The sequence below is a fragment of the Saccostrea echinata genome, unplaced genomic scaffold (assembly GCF_033153115.1).
Source record: "Saccostrea echinata isolate AGI-Se365-2 ecotype Australia unplaced genomic scaffold, CSIRO_AGI_Sech_v1 ptg000004l, whole genome shotgun sequence".
Lineage (NCBI taxonomy): Eukaryota > Metazoa > Mollusca > Bivalvia > Ostreida > Ostreidae > Saccostrea > Saccostrea echinata.
The window spans coordinates 7,454,963-7,473,086 of record NW_026889753.1 but is presented as its reverse complement, the minus strand read 5'-3'; the positions used below and the strand labels follow the sequence as shown (position 1 = coordinate 7,473,086).

The following is an 18,124-nucleotide window of genomic DNA, read 5'->3' as shown; positions in this document are numbered from 1 at the left end:
GCAGAGACCCTGTAAAAAAGGACTTAACTATGGAAAAGCATGAAGAATATATGCCTATTATACATATCTTAAATTCTAATGAAAACAATGTTTTTTAATTAAGATCCATATATTTCTAATGATTGACATAATACAAATTCAGAATAAAATATGCATGTCTATATTATACACTGTACCTTAAGCAGACCAATTGCATTATTACATCCTTCAGAAGACCAACTTAAATCAATGTTTGAGAACTACTTGTGAGAACAATAAATTTGTCTACTTTACAGTACTAAATGTACATGGAATCTATAGGATCATGTTACTTTAATTGACCTGCCTTAGTTCAACACAGTAATCTAACAAAGAAATTGAGCCAAAACAACATTTTAAGACTTTTTGAACAGTGCATGTTCCTATCATTTCAAAACCATTACCAGTAAAAATGCTAATATAGGAAAATGATGACAATTAATTAATATTGTACTTTCAGGTATATTAGATGAATTAATCTGATTCGTCAAGAAACATTTGTTAAAAAGCACTATTATCCGCTGAATAATGAAGCCACGCCCAGTGTCGCAACAGTCAACATTGCTTGACGACGGGTGATATTCCAAAAAATAGTGACTGCGCAGATTTATGCGCTCAAGGTTCACTATTATTTGTATTTGTATAAAACATTCAGTATAATATAATAAATATTGCATGTAGTTGGGTGTAATACTGAAAATTTTCACCCCTCGAAAACCAAATACGTCAAAAAGGGGATGGGTTTCTTTTCCAACTTCTACATAGTTTTGCCCCTGCAAAAACTGGTATAGACCTTGGAAATGTTTAAACGGGCTAAGAGAAATCAAATGCATCAAGAGTACTTAATTGTTTTTACCCAAGTTACATGCCAAAAAAGATTCAGAGAGACGTCACATAAAGTTTACGTTGATTTGAACTGAAGTTAGGGTGTCAAAAGTCATTCACGTCCAAAAGTGACATTGATCATGTGTGGTAGATAATAAACTCCTACGAGCTAAATATGCTGCCACAATCAAGTGAGGATCTTTCCCTAATCCTACATATAAATCCATTTACAATATTATATTCACTTAAGCAGCTGTTTATGACATTGTAAAATTATATAAACAAGACCGGTTTATATAATTTATATCAATTTATATAATTAATAATATAATTTATATAATTTTATCAAGATAAGTGTATGGGGTATAGGGAGCAGACATTGAGAATCAATGTTGTCGGACCTCATGAAACTAAACTAACAGTCTTCCAAATAACCCGGGAGTCCAATGCCAGGGACCTGTTAAATTTGCAGCCGGGCATGTAAATTTGCCAAATTACATGTCCGAAGAGGGCATATGTGAATCTTCTTTCATTGTACAATCTTTACTTGCCATTTATTCTGTCCTACCCCCATTATTCGCTTAAATGTTGCTATATGTAATGTCGATGGATTGCATGTCTACATTCTCGATACGACCTGTCAAATGATTGTCAATCTAATCATTGAAGTGTTTAGTTTAACCTATTTGTTTTCTCGAAGTTGCTTGCTAAATTACGAAATGTTCATCAATGCCACATACTGTGGCACTACAGTCATGATCCCATTTCTGAAATTCAGTTCAGTTAAACCGGCCAACAAATGACCAGCATGCAACTCAAAAGTTATTTATGAACAAAAACGCTTTAGAAAATGGCAATCACAGGCCATGGTTGGTTTACGACGCTGAAAAAATTAATATAAATCCTTTATCCCTAATGGTTTTTTTTTGTTGCACAATACTGGTAAATGTAAGAATTTTGATCAGTAGGACATGTACAAATTTGAATGGGCTGGGTAAAAATGATAGGTCTACATGCCCGAAGGGCATGTGCTGAAAAAGAATTGTTGTGAAGACTGAACTAAAGCGACAGCACCGGGTGATCATATAAAGTCCCCTTTATTACATAATAATTTGGCAAATTATCAACACATCAAGCTAAAATTTCCAACATATCTTAACGTTCAGAATTTTTATTTTTTAAGTTGAAACCTCGTGACCTGTGAAAAAAATGAAATTTGTATCCCATCTAAAGTCTTAAAATGTATCAAGGTAATTTTCGATACAAATTTGCAGTTGGGGTTATAAATGAAGAATAAAACCAGAGACCTCGGAATGGAATACTCGGAAGTCTCTGGTTTTATTCTACCCCCAACTGGAAGTTGTATCCCATCTAAAGTCTTAAAATGTATCGAGGTAATTTTCGTGGAATAAATGAGTGCTTTACAATAAACAGACTCGACCAGAGACGTCTGAAACGATTTATTTGACAAGAAAAAAGTCTCTTGAAGCGAACGATGTCATTTTAAAGTAGGTTAATGATTGATAATGATACATGAACAAAAGACGAGCTTGAAGCGGGGGTGCCTGAAATTGAGGTAGATACCTTGTGGTAAAAATAAGTAGGGGTGCACCATATATGGAACAAGTGCCTGTGATTGATAGTCTGAAATTTCTCTTCACCTAAATATTAAAAGCTTGCAGTGATCGCTATAAATCTATACAACAGTCAAGTTACATACGGTAAACTAACATAAAAACAAGATTACAACAGTCATGATTACAGAAGGTATATTTTGGAGACTCTAGGTCAGCAGGTGAATGTAAACAGGTAAACACACGTGGGACAGTCACCGCAAATATGAACCACAAAACGACTTATAACATTAAAATGTAAATATTCATCTGCACACAGATTTTTGCATAATAATAATAATTTTTAAAAAGTGTAAATTAAAATATAAAATAAACAAACCTCAAACCTTGTAACAAGGCTTGTTTCCCTACAATCTTATTCTGGTTCTCTGTCACTGAAAATGCAGGGAACCAGGCTGCGTTATTAACTCGTACACAGATTTGTTGATACGAATAAACATATATACGAAATAAAATATTATCATAAAAAATGAAGAATTTCAAATTGCTTGAAAAATTATCTTTATGTAGTTTATAATAAATGGTTTTAATTGTTTATTAATTTCTATCTATCCATTAAAATTTGATACGAATATCAGCTTAATATGTATCGGTCTGAACAATTATTGTTACATGTATTACACTCCCTGTCACATCTTCATAGTTAAGCCTGTAACCATGGTAAGTAGGAATCAATTTCAGTTGAAGGGGACCAAAACCAAACATTTTCCAGTTTCATTTGGTGGGGAGGGGGGGGGTATAAACCTCAAATGATCATTTTATCTCTGTCACTGAACTGCTGAAAATAATGAAGGGAACTAGGCTGCGACAATGATTTGTTGACTGAATTAAAATACGAAATAAATTATCATACATACGAAATAAAATAATTTTATGAAAAAATGAAGAATTTCCAATTGCTTGAAAAAAAGAAGCTTTTCATGTATGTGATTTACAATAAATGGCTGTACTTTTATATTTTCTATATATCCATTAAAATTTCACAGTATCAGTATTTCACTATTTGCAAACATTAACAATAATATTAAATAAATATTACACTCACTGTGGCTTTGACTGAGTTACTGTCACATCTTCATAATTAAACGAGAATATTCCCTTCCGTAAATATTGCTATATATGTCTGAACTGTTACCAATTAATCTTTCTTTGGTGAAAAAAAACCTCAGGGATGGAGAATAGGCCCGTACGTAATTTAGTTGGGGAGGGGGGGGGGGTGAGCACAACCAAACAACATTTTTCAGTTTCAGGTTGGGGGAGGCTACAAACCAAAAATATTTTAATAAGCAAAAGAAAAATACATTATCAGAGGTTATTATTGAGGGGGCCCAAAAGCAAAAGAAAAATAGATCATCAGAGGTTATTATTGAGGGGGCCCAAGCATAAAGGAGCAATGTTTTCTATAGTATACCTAAATTTCAGCAAAATTACAGGGGGCCTGCCCCCCCCCCCCCCGTTCCTTCAGCCATGTATTGTATCAAATCTGCTTCACCCCGATTCAGATTTTTTTTAAAGCATATATATTCTATTAGCAGAGGACCACATTATATTAATAAACAATTATTAAATTACAGCTATTTTTTTCTTTCAGGGTCTGTTTCATTTATACTATATCATGATGATCATGTCCTGCATGATGTTTACAGAAAGTTTAATTTAAATTTTTAAGCTCGAAATAGCTGCGTCAATTTGCGAGACTATTTTTTCAACATTCGGCCTAATCTTTAAATATTTAATTTGTTTGTGGACTTGCATAAAAGAATTAAAAAATATAGGGGCCTATCATTTAACTTTATTTCGAATTTCCTTCAGGATTTTATGTACCGAACTATAGTCTAACGATTATTTAAAATCATACTTTTTTTCTTGAAAGCTAAATTACTAGGCAAAAAAAAAACCCAAACAAAAACAAAAACAAAAAAAAACGAATGTTTGTCTTGAGTATTCTTAATTACAACTTATTACTGTATCATTTTAGTTACTTACCCAAATTTCTCAACATCCATGGTGTTCAGAGGTCATCTTCTGAAAACTGAAGGGGCATTCCGATGGCATTCGGAACAAATGACGGAAAGCACTTGCTAAGAATTCAAAACATGGTTCATAAATTTACAATATTTTTCCTTTTTAGGTTTTTAACATAAAACATGGAAAACTAAGTGAAAGAAACACTCATTTGAACAAATCAAAAGCGGAAAAAATATATATGCTAGATTTTTTGTTTAATTGCATGTTTTTCATGGTCTCCAAAATGCAGAAAAATTATCCTTTGAAATTATACGTAGGTTATAAATTCTTTTCTTTTTTAGGGAAGATGATAGAAATTAGACAACTTTTGAATGTTAAATAACAGAGTTAAAGATTAATAATATTTAATGGCAGACTGTTTATTTATCTTTAAAAAGACATTTGCAATACTGATGAGGTCAAAATAATAGGGAGACCGAAAAAGGTCGCCTTAATCCAGTGGTCTCCCTAAGCCAGAAAATATATCCTCCTTGGTCTCCTAAAGCCATATGTCATATATATATATATATATATATATATATATATATATATATATATATATATATATATATGAATAATGAATATATGATAAAACACTCTATAGAAAAAAAAATATCTTTGTATAATATAGTTACAGATTATCTTCCTTTTCTGTTAAATCCGCTGTCCTGTTCATGCATACAGGTTACGTTTTAGCTCTTTTCTTTTTATGTCTTGAAATTGAATCAATAAATTGTGAGCGTGTGTATGAATATACTTTTTCGGAACCTAGAATGTGGTTCGATGGTGACTTATTTATGTTCAAAACAGATTTTTTTTCCAAAGTGGCGTTAAAAAATGACCCCGGTAGGTTAATTTTTTAGATTCTTTCTAGGAAGTGAGTCAACAATTTAGACCCACCCCCACCCCCGAATCAAATGCATGGTCATCCCTTAAGCGAAGGAAGAGTCACAGTACTATACGTATGTGTAGACTTTTAAAATGTACTTGTATTTTGACTTGTATATAGAGAGCGGGAGTTTTTTCTTACTTTTCTTAAAATAAATGCAGGAGTTAAATCTGTTTTCCGTGTGATTTTTTTTCGGTCAAATCAGAGAATGTTAGAATCGTAAAAGCAACCACAGGTTTGTCAACTTGAATTACACCAAAGAAAATATGGGAATAACGTCGTCTTGAAACGCCTTGGAACAAAGATTTATAATTCTTTACGTTTACAATTAATCTATAAATACAAGATGTGTTTGTGAAACAATGATTCCCCCGTATGGCAGCTCACAGCAAAGGTAAAGTTTCTCAAATGCAAGTCAATCTCCAAGGTCAAGAGATCAAAAATAATGTTAACAAAAGAATCATCTTGTCACAAGGAATACATCCTTTTATATATAAAAGCCTTATATAAAAGCCTTAGCATCAACTACAAGTATTAAAAACATATGCTCAAGATTAAAGTTTTTCAAAAAGTAGGCCAAACTCCAGGTTATAGGTAAAAGGATCAAAATAAATGATACCCAAGGGAAGGTCTTGTCACAAGGATACATTTGTGAGATATGAAAACCGTAGCCGTTCCAAAGTTATAACAAAAGTCAAGATTTTTCAAAAGTAGGACAAACGCAAAGGTTAAGGTCAAAATTGTTGGTACCCAAGGGATGGTATTGTACAAGGAATAAAAATGTGAGGTATAAAAAACTAGCACCAAAAGATTTGTTGTACTGTTGTAACCCGAGGGAAAGCCATATCACATGGAATACACACGTGAAATATGAAAGCTCTAGTACCCATCGTTCTAAAGTTATGGCCAAAATTATTTCTTTTTCAAAAGTAAATTAAACTCCAGGGTCAAGGAAAAATAGTCAGAACAGTTGGTACCTAAGGAAAAGTCTTGGCAAACGAAGTACCCTTGTTAAATACGAAAGCCCTTGCACCAACTGTTCAGTGGCCAAGGTTCAAGTTTTTCAAAATGTATGTCAAACTCTAAGTTTAAGGTCAAAGAGTTTCACATGTATTTCTTCATTTTCCGAGGTTAAAAGAATTACTGACACAAGTAAATCGACTTCTTAAGTAGGTTATTGTCTGTAGAATTTGTGGTATCAAAAACTGATGGCGGATCTGTATTGTTGAAATGTATGATTAAGAAAATCATTTTTCCAATAATATTGGTTGCTTGAAAAGTAAAATCCAGGTCCAAATGTTGTGTACTATAAATTTATCTATTTCAATTTCCAAAATTATTTTAACCTGCTCATTGTAATATAATGACAAATTTTCCTTTAAATATGTATCTACATGTTACCTAATTTTTGGAGATTTTAGGGGAGGGTGCTTTCGGCACACCCTCAAACAATGGAATTTACAATTTTTTTTTTAAATTTCTTAATTTAAAAGCTAGATTCAAAGTGTCCAAAATTTTAAAGTTCTGAAAAGTTTTGGACGCATAAGAGTTGTACAAATTTAAATGGATGGATTTTTTTCTGTAAAAACTTTGTATGTTTTTAAATCTCAGGTGTTTATATAAAGGGAGGATCATGTGACTGGAAAATACTTACATGTATATTATTTGGGACATGGCTTATTGATGCTTGGACTGGGAAATGAATAATGTATACTCAGCACAGCCGTTAATTTCCAACACAGCCGTTAATTTCCATCTAAAGTGTTGCATTCTTCACCAAGTATTACAATTTCTCAAGATTCAGGCCATTGAAATTTGCAGTATTATTTTTTACCAGATAACATTTTAAAGTGAACCCCTACTGTGGTTACCCAGAGGGAGTATATTTTTTATTAGGACAATTGTGGCACATAAATCTCGCCAAATATGCTGACTGATATATTTTATTAATTCCTTTGTTATACATGTACATGTAATTACGTGAAATACTGGTACATGTACCTGTATATGTTTAATGCATGCATGTAGTTGCCATATTCGAATTTGCTTTGAACATTTTTTCTCAGAATAACAATAAACAGAAAAATATTATTTCATCATTTTAATTTTATTCTATTTATTCAGAATTATGCTTCCACAGCTATTGTCTTTCTTTCTTCTCAAGGAAAAAATGTTCGTACATGTCTTTCGGTTTATCCTCAACCTGTGTCTGTTCCTGTAGCCTTTCTTTCTTGTGACTACCATTCTTCAGTTATTAAACTGCAATAATTTATGATATAATTGCGGATTAATATTTATATACATGTATGATATATAATATAATACATGTATGATATATAATATGATACATGTATAAGATATGATATGATACATGTATATGACATGATATAACATGACAAAACATAAAATGACATGACATATAGTAATGCTCAATGTTAAACAATCTGCAATGAATCGAAATTATTTATTTTATTTCTCACATCTGGAAAACTGTATGTATGAGACACTTTTTAAAGAAAAATCATATAACCCTTTTTTCATATTTCATTTCATGCAATATAACTTACGGCGTCTTGGTATGCAGCGCCCTCTCACACAGCGGTAGCCAGCTTGGCATTGTGGGCTCTAATAATACACATTACATCATCAGCAATTTTACGAAAATCCTCATTAATTAGTTATAAAAGAAATGAATATAAAAAAACATTGTTATCTTACGCTTCGACAAAACTCCTGGTAATTTTCTGTACCTGAAAAGAGATAGTTTAATAATTAATTTAAGTTTATAGTTTTGGTCGCTCATATTGAATTATCCAATCTTGTAATGAAACAGAAATTTTCATTCATTGTTGCAATTCCCGTGGACAAATATTTCTGTACTAGAGTGGGAAAGATTTATGATATACATGTATATTTTAATATATAAAGATGCACAATAGGACATAAGGTCAAAGGAATGTGGGCGAATTTGATATGAATTAGACAGGAATCCGAATGTTTGCGCACTTAAAAGTGAAAATTTCAAAGATCCTTCAACTGATATTATAAATTCTAATGATACCTCGGGTTCCTGTGGTATAGGGAAAATATATATATAACCGATGTTTTTATTTGTTAAAATATGCATATTAAGAAATATTGCAACACGTGTCTTTAGGTACAAAATTTTTAAAAAAAAATTAAAATTAATTTAATCTTTCTTCACAAAACTTAAAATTGATTGTTTATTATTATTACTTATATCAGTGCATTTGAAAGAAATCTTAACATTTGGAATAACTTACCCATAGGAACACACTGAGAGTTTAGACACCGGTATCCTCTTTCACAGTTAATCTAAAGCATAGAAATGTATTTATATATACCTGCACCGTCATCACTACCATTTTATATCAACACAAAAATTATATCAATAATACATGTATTTGAATGTGATTTTCATTATTTATTTAAAGCATTCAAATTTCTTTGTATGGATAAAAATTGGCAATGAAAGACAAAAGAAATTTCTGAGCTTAATTAAAAATAGTCATTTAAATAAAATAGACGAAATTCATATTTCACTGTTCTATAGAAAAATAAACTGCAAACAATTATTTTCTCAATATTATTTAGCCTTTATGATTTCAGGTTTGACATATAATACTAACTGAACAAGACTAACATCTCTGTAAAGCTTACAGGAAGATGTTTGACATTAGGAATAAATTAAACAAGACTTACACCTCTGTAAGGATTACAGTAAGAGGAACCCTGGCCCTGACCTGAAGGAGAAAAACAAAGACTATAAAAATCTTGTTTCAGACAGAGAAGAGTTTACTGTAAAAACATGAGAAATATTTCGACGCAAGTTTAACATGGGAATTATCCACCTTTTTCGCTTTCGTTAGTGATTTGTATTTTTTTTTGGGGGGGGGGGGGGGGATGGGGTGTAAGTGAACGTTACGCTGATATTGTGGAGCTATTTTCAGATTAACAACATAGTCTTTTCATTATTTTTTTTTTATTCCAGACATTATATTAAGTTATCATATTACTCCATACCTTGAACACAATATCCATTACGGCATCGTTCGTACAACTCGCATTCTCTGTCCTACAATTATAAAGACGTTTATATTTTAGTAAAAGGAAATAACAGCATTGCAAGTACAAACAGATTAAAAATAAACTATGGGTTTTGATATATTCACATAAGCAATGACACTGTGTGGAATGCTATCTAAAATATCATGCACAGTGTAGTTCCAATAAACTCGCCGATAATGAAAAAGGTGAAAATAACTAACAGTGATTGATCTAAAAGAAAAGACTATACAATACACATCCGTGAACAGGACATAAAACACGGACTCCCTGGAATTCCAGAGTTGGGATCAGAAGCTCAGGAGGAGTAAGCATCCCCCGTCGACCGATCACATCCACGTGAGTCCTATGTATTGATCAGGTAGACGGAATTTTTCATAATCAAATTTAGTATAAAAGCAAGGGCCTTACAATTGGTATGAACTACGCCAGTCAAAACACGACCCAGTGAGAAGTTATACGTATTTGCTAACAAGTTCATTATAACATCAATAAAATTTACGAAATGCTGAGTTTAAACGAGGTTGTTGAAATCCATATAACATAAACTCATATGTGTCAGTAGCCTGACTCGGTTCAAAAATTGATCGTACTCAGAGCTTGCTCTTGAGTTTCGAATAAGGTGGGAGACATAAACACCACATTCAGGTGACAGCGGAATATTAACACTAAAAAAGGAAAGTTGGCGATGGAAAAATTGAAGTAATCTCGTTTGCTATACAATTTAATTGTTAATGGGCCCTTTTCATCTACAGCCAGTAAAGCATCCAAATATGAAACAGATATGAAAGAGTCTGTAGTGTCTTTTATTTCGAGTTTACTGGAATATAGTATGGATGTGTTGTTGATGTTTTCATTCAAATACTTATTTAGTCGAATATGATTTTTTTTTTGGAACAGAGATTTATTTTTGAATGAAAGTATATGTTGTTGAAGACATATTTGATACGTATTTTTAGGCACGTTATGTGTGTAGTGAGACCCCGATATAAATGTAAAACGATTAATCATTACCTGATCAATACATACATGTAGGGCTCACGGCGGATGTGACCAGTCGACAGGAGATGTGTACTCCTCCTAGGCACCTGATCCCACGTCTGAAATTTCCACTGGTCCGTGTTTGTATTGTTTGTACATATATTTTTTTTTTAGATCGATCACTGTTCGTTATCTCCACCTTTTGGTTTTGAACCTTCGATGTCAATGATTAGATTGATCATTATGCTATTAATGTTGAACATTTTTTTTCTTCTTTTCTTACCATCCTGCATCGCCTCGAACTTCCTGAAAGAATATAACACATTCACAAAATTATTTCTAATTTCATATTTATTCAATGTATCATTTGATCGGCAATTATGTTTAAATTTCGATTTTTAAAACGCTCTTTTTTTATTTACTGGTACTCAAATTGCAAACAATCTTAAGTTACCTAAGTTTGATTCCATACAGGTGCCGAATCGACAAACTTGACCAAATCCACAGTCATTGTCCTGTATTTAAACAAGATATAGTGATTTTTTTACTGTTACTATTGATTACTGGCTAAATTAATCCAATTTAATTGAAATCAAGTTTTTAAAGAAAAAGAATTCAAATGTTTTACATATATTACAGACTAGATTTCACTGTGAAAGTTATCCCTTTAAAAATATCATTTTTATTCAATGGGAAGTAATGAAAATAATTCTGCAGAATGAAGACCCACTTGTAGTCACTATTAATAAATGTCCTTACTTTTTGCTAGCAAACAAGCTGTCAAGACGTGCTCTCTCTCTCTCTCTCATTTTTTTTTATAAATATAATATTCATGGATTTTAATGTACATTTTGATACTGAAGAATTGGATATTTGAAGTGCTTTTAGGTGATTATGAAACATTGACAGCAAATACGCTCATGTAGTTTAAAAAAATCCTCTGAAAACTTTCAGAACACGGAGACGGTTCTTCTCAATCTAAAAGAGGATGATTATCGGAAAGTCTTTTTAACAATTTTTTTTGGTTTATTAACGCTTAACCTATCTATTTTCCGAAACTATTTAAAAGATATTTTTTAAATATGCATCAAGAAAACAAAACAGTATAGCCAAATCCATGCCGACAACAAAGCAATATTCATATTATTTTATTTTTCGAAGAAGAATAAAGCTATAAAGCAAAAACTGCTAGATGAATATCAAGGGATATAAAGTATAAAATTCTGATGTATCTATTTTATACTTACCCTATTGCAAAGTGTGTCTGAAAAAGAGAATCAAAATGGATAATTGCATCTTCTTCGATTTCACAAAAATTCAATTTGCCGTTTATTCCCAGTATATACAAGAAGTAAAATGTAACACGTTTCTTATTCCTAACCTGCGAGACAAGTTCCACCTCGACATCTTTGATTTGGTCCACAATCAATGTCCTTTAATACAAAAAACATAGTTTTTTTTTTTATTCAACAACTAAATAAGCAATCTCAGTAATTATTCCTGATTTCTTAATTGTCTACCATATTTACGTGAAAACTCAAAGAACGAGTTGGGGTACATTTTAGCATTGAAGGTCACAAATGGGGGGACACGCGTGGTCATTAAACACGATGCAAAATGGACAGATGCTCAGAGAAAAGGCAAAGAAAATTCTGGATGCACAGGCTAAAGACATTCCGCCCTAATGATATCAATAAACTGAACGACTTCGCCAGGATGAACTTGAATTAGGTGAAAATGTTTGACAATGCCTAGCAAAAAACATATGTATGTAACACATATTTCAACCTACTCTCATGCATTGTGTTGAATCTGAAATGAAAAAAAAAATAAATCTGTGAAACACCTTCCATACTTTTCACGTTGAACTAAAACGAAGTATAATTTCAGAGTAAATAGAGATTTGTGTTGATCTTTAATATGAAATCATTTACTAATCATAGACCAAAACATTTACAAGTCTTTAGGATATCTTCGTACAAAATCAATCAGGTTGTGTTCCTTTCATATAGGAGAGTGTTTGCATTAGGGTGTTTTGGGAATTGTGCGCACGATAATTTATTTTTACCTGAATAGCACCTGCCGCCAACACACCGTGACCCAAATCCGCAATCTCTTTCCTGTAATCAGAAGGAACTGTTAATTTATTATTTGTAGGCAAATACAGCATGCATGGTTAAACATGTTAACTTAATACAATTAATATAATCATCACTTGCTGTAAGTGTACATATCATTATACCTTTTTACTATGACTAATGATGCTACAAAGTGTTTTTAAGATATGTAAAAGTTAACCGATTTCATTATATATTTAATTTGAATATAATTGTCAACATTGTCTTTGAAGGGTACATTAATTCTGTTTACTATAGCATCGGGTCTTGAAATGAATATAATAGTACAAAGATTTTGAAACGTTCAATTCCTTAATAGATGTTAGACTTACATTGAAAAGATTTGCATAGTTTTGCATTTTATTTAATAATCCTTCTTTCGATACTACGTGTAGACTTCGAGAGTGAATAAACAATTGCATATCTTTTATTCCTGATCGCAGCTTCAAATTCTTTTTTACTTACTGATCGGCATTCTCTAGTGGTATCTGAAAAAAGAATGACAACTCTCCATTCGTACTGCCAACACATAATTTAGAGTAAATTTCAAATAAATCTGTTGATTTACATTCGTCTTGGTATTAATTTTGAATAAACTGTAATTTCAAAAAAGCTTTGTTTTCAATTAATAACATTTACTTTTTACAATTTCCAAAACATAATAAAGGTCTGTGTACATTATACATAAAGATTATACAACTTATAGTACATTGTACATACCTGCTACACATGTCCCCATATTACACCTTTGTCGAATTCCACAGTCGTGGTCCTTCAAAATTATGCAAAGAATATAGTATTTAATTGTGTTTTTGTTGGAAAAATTTTTAACAAATAAAGAAATTTTGAATTTTTTTCCATTCCTAAAAGAATTCAAATTATCTTATTCCTATCGTATGCGAAAATGAAACAGGGTTCAATATTTGGTTTGATTTTTCAAAATTATATGTAATTTAAATGTAAATTACATGTATTTGGATATTTTTTTCGTTGAAATAACCTTAAAAAATGAATAACATAAATATTAGATGGGGAAAATGTGATTAAATTAATTAAATTTGTTTGTGTATACTCACAAATCTACAGGTTCCCAAAGCTGTAATATGGAATCACATTTGTTTTACTTTATCATAAGATCATTATTGTAACTTATCAGGTACATTTTACATCCAAATAAAATGAAGTTAGAAATTAATATTGCTTAAACAATGTAATATTTGTTCCATCTTATCATACCAATAAATATATTTACGCAAAATTCTTAAACTCTTTTGGATAATATACATTTAAAGGCAATAAAGCCAATTCACAGAATATTTCATTCGTTTTGATACGTGCGATCCATGTTTATTAATTTTTGAAAATATGTAGGAAATTAGAAAAAAATATATTTTACACACTTGGTACACAATACCCTTTTCTGCAGGTGTGTGTAAAAGAATTTTCGCATGTCCCACCCTGAAAAAGAAAATTATTCATATGTTTTGTTGTCTCAGAATGTATTTCATGTAAGTCATAAGAAATCATTTATTAAGCATGTGTCAGTTTAATTTTGAACGTAATTTCAAATTATGCACAATTTGTTGATATATATAAATCCTAAGAAAGTATTTAGATAAATTTTTAGTGATGTTTTTGTTGTAAGAATGTGTAACAGTTATTCAAAGAAATTTTGTTTTCATTTTTTTTTTTACCATGGAGCATCTCTCAAAGTTTCCTGAAACAAAAAAGAACTATACTAATTAAAAAGACACAACAAACGGGGACAACAGAATACTAGAGATGGGTGAATTAAAAAAAAATGACCACCAAACTGAATTTTTTTGGCAAAATTCAACTACTTATAACATATTTTTCACTTATATCATCATATTGCAAATGCATTCTAGTTTAAAATCCTGAAGTGGCAATAGAATAGACAATTGGTTTAAAAAGTTTCAGAATTTTTATGAGTAAAATTTCTTTTGAAAAAATAAAATATCATTACACCTTAAAAGACTTTCTAAAATACATATCACAAGAAATTATAGTTTTTTTATGCTTCAAAATGGTAAAAGGGGTATAAATGATTAAATCTAGACCTTGAATGAGTATCTTCTCTTTTACATGTGACAAAAAATTGGCTTTTTGATTGTTATTTTACATTATTTTTTTCAATTCTGGTTTGAAAAGTTTTAATATGAAAAAAATATGAAGCAATAAAATTCTCCAAAATTCACTTTTTTGTCCATTCAAGTCAATTCTTTAAATCTAAGCCAAAAAAGAATTGTTACATACGAGTTCTCTTACAAAAAATACTAGATTTTGAAGTGACCCTATGTTACATTATTGTGTTGCACTCCTGACATCTGATATGTATTTTATTTAACATTGTTTTAAAAATTATAACACACAATAACCCATTCTTACTTTGTAAATCAATTTGTCGTGTTGATATTTTTCATCGTTTACAGCAGGTTTTTCATATTTTGAAGACCTTAAAACATGATTATTTGCAAAGTGTAATATATATAAATTTTATTCAAAATATATGTGAAATGATGAAAACTATTCCCTGAATTGATTGTAAAATTTCTCTAATTTGTTGATAGACATAGTGTTTTGAACATCAAATAGTATCAAGCATTTTTTTCAACTTATTTTTTAGTAAAGGTAGTTAAAAAGCATCAGTAATTATAAAGCATGCAGTTTTGTTGTACTCCTGACTGCAGTAAAGTTTAAAATTAAAACCATAGAACACAAAAATTCATAAAGTGTTGGCAACATCAAGTGGTAATGAAATTGTGCAATACTTATAGTCCAATACTTCATAATTAAAACAGATGATAGTATTTAAAATTCGCATTTTATCTGGAATTATACCCTATTTTATGCCAAAAAACTAGCTTAGATGTATATTTAGAAGATAAAATATATTTTAAAGCATATTTTCCTTTAGAGGACAAACATAGTAACCCACCAGAAAAATTCTACGCATCATTTTTTCTTTATTTTTATTCTTAGTGGATGATTTATAATTCTAACATATTTGTTGCACTCCTGACCAAAAGCATTGGGGCCTTTAAAGTAGAATTATGAAGTGAAAATTACATAAGAACTTGTTCTGTTGTTTCAGTGAAGTTGAGGAGGAATTACTTGAATTTAATGACAATGTTTTAGTGTGTTTATTTTTAACGTTCATTAAAAAAATCACAAAAAAGATAAAAACACATCCGAATTGATAAAATTGAAAAAGGAAGGATTTTAATAATAAAACTATCAATAATTTAGCATTAAATTATACAAAAAGATCACTATTAATTAATGAATACCTCTAAGCATGAATAGAAGTCTTTTCGACACACAACTTGAATCTTTAAAGAAATGTGTTGCATTCCTGACCAAAGAAATATGGATCTGAAGCACAGACAGATCCTGTAATTGATAAATCTATTTGGTAAAAATGTTCTTTGTGTCTTTATTTTCCAAAATAAAAATCAGAAGATTATATAATGACAATAGTGTTTTCATGCTTGGGAGCAAAACATCAAATGTTGCACTCCTGACATTTTTGGGTATGCACATGTACTTGACTCTCATTAATGCTGCTTGTGATTTATATAACATTTTTAAGTTTTAAAATGTATATCAGTTATTATTTTACACTTCCAAAATTCTTTTTTGTCTTAATTTTCTATCAGAATTTTACAATTGATGTTTTTTGGCAACACTACATTTTTTTTGTTGCACTCCTGACATGATGTAATATTTTTTTAAACATCAGTCATGACCACAACTTGATTAAACAAAAGTTATGACAGTCCACATTTAAACCTCAATACTTTGAATATTATCAGGAAAGTCTTTATTTTCAACACGAAGCATTGTTTTTTATTTCACAGATCTCCAAAAAATATTGAAATTTCAAAATGTCACAAAAAGGTGTTGCACTCCTGACAATTTTAGCATCATATTTGGGCAAAACTTTTTTGTTAATTGAGATATCAACGAGATATTTGGCAGGTATTTAGACGCTATCTTAAGACATATGCTGAGACTTAGAAATTTATTTTTATTGCCTGTATTTTTAGTGTGGGTTGATAAATATGCATTTGGTCATTTTTTTTTAATTCACCCAGATGTTTTACGTACTCTCATCTTAACATTACTGATATTTAATTATCCCAAATAAATGCAATGCAAATAAAGTAAAATATAAATGATCCTATAAAAACATAAGTTTTGTATTTCAGAGAGTCAAACAAACCAATACTAATAATTAAGTGATATTTATAAACTCTATCACCTTCATTCCTAAAACAGATCAAAAAATCAATGGTGAGAAAAATTTCACATATATATACCTCGAGCATTCTGACATCTTCCTGCCAGACAGACCTGATATACTGGACAAGTATCTCCTCTTGGTAACTAAGCAATTAAAAATTTCATAGGCTTGTCAATTAGAGGGAAAAATGAAATGCATATATAATGATAACTTAGTTTTAAAATATTTGTCTGAATATGAGTGTGATTGAAATCAATTAAACATGAGGAATACTTACTGATGTGCATCTTCGGTTAAAGTTGTTAAAATTATTAAAATTGTTAAAGTTGTCAAAGTTTTCGAATTGCGCGCTGACACTGGCTCCCAGTACAATCAATACACCCAAGTAAATCGACAACATTTTCGCCCTAAAAAAGAAATAGAAAAAAAAAATGAAAAAAATGTACAAATCGACATATTGCAAATCAAATTTTAAAAAATTTTCTTATTACATTGTACATTATGATTTCCCTAAGTTTTTTCTGAACAAACCAGAAAATGTTAGACCATTTTTCCAGTCATTTATTTCCTTTTCTCTTGTTTTCGTCGAATTGAGTGTACATGCATGCATGAATTTCTCTTAAAGAATAAAAAAAATTAAAGAAATAATGAATATAATTTTTTATGCTTAAACTATATATTTTGTATTAAGGGGACCGAGTGGGATTTTCATTGCGCAATACTTTGCACAGCATGGTAAAATAAAGCGTATTTACTCTTTTAAAGCAACTATTTTTACATAATTTATCAAAATTAACAAATTTAGGAAATCTTAGGTCAAAAATCTAATTACGTTTTTAAATAACTGATTTTTAAAACGATTTTTTAAATGATGGGTAGATAGACGTCGTAATGGTGTGTTTTTGAACGTTATGAATAACCTTTAAGTTCTTTAAGAGGGGTCATTAGTTATGCCATAAAATAAAAAGTATAAAATATATGCTCTTGAAGTTTTAAACGTAGGAAATAGAGAATCTAACAATTATTTTATCATTTTCTATGTAAATCTGTGGTATCTGTCATGTTTCGTTGTACTCCATAAAACAGGAAAATATAATGAATTTTGATATTTGAGATGCCCCCTCTGGAAACCAGACGGTAGAATTCCGTCTTTCTTGCACAAAATGTACAATATAGTGTTAACCATCAAAAAATATAATTTGAGCAGAAGTCTATAAAAGCATTTGTATAATTTGCTCCGAAGTGCAAAAAATGGTATTTTCCTATATAATCTTATAGTAAATGTACCTGTATTTTGAGA

The 18,124-nt window shown here is 30.5% G+C and overlaps 1 protein-coding gene across 1 annotated transcript; it reads right to left on the bottom strand.

The window, feature by feature from the left end:
* Positions 1–7,461: 7,461 nt before the first annotated feature.
* LOC133179451 (tenascin-like) lies at positions 7,462–17,208 on the bottom strand. Its single transcript, XM_061314207.1, has 19 exons — positions 17,102–17,208; positions 16,901–16,967; positions 14,252–14,274; positions 13,958–14,015; positions 13,634–13,653; positions 13,278–13,329; positions 13,023–13,045; positions 12,509–12,560; positions 12,233–12,252; positions 11,822–11,873; positions 11,688–11,704; positions 10,895–10,955; positions 10,724–10,746; positions 9,418–9,469; positions 9,097–9,137; positions 8,658–8,709; positions 8,092–8,123; positions 7,941–7,998; positions 7,462–7,632 (listed from the first exon to the last, which is right to left on the bottom strand). Exons 3-19 carry the CDS (start codon positions 14,252–14,254, stop codon positions 7,628–7,630), a joined length of 621 nt encoding a protein of 206 aa, XP_061170191.1. The 5' UTR covers positions 14,255–14,274; positions 16,901–16,967; positions 17,102–17,208; the 3' UTR covers positions 7,462–7,627.
* Positions 17,209–18,124: the final 916 nt, after the last annotated feature.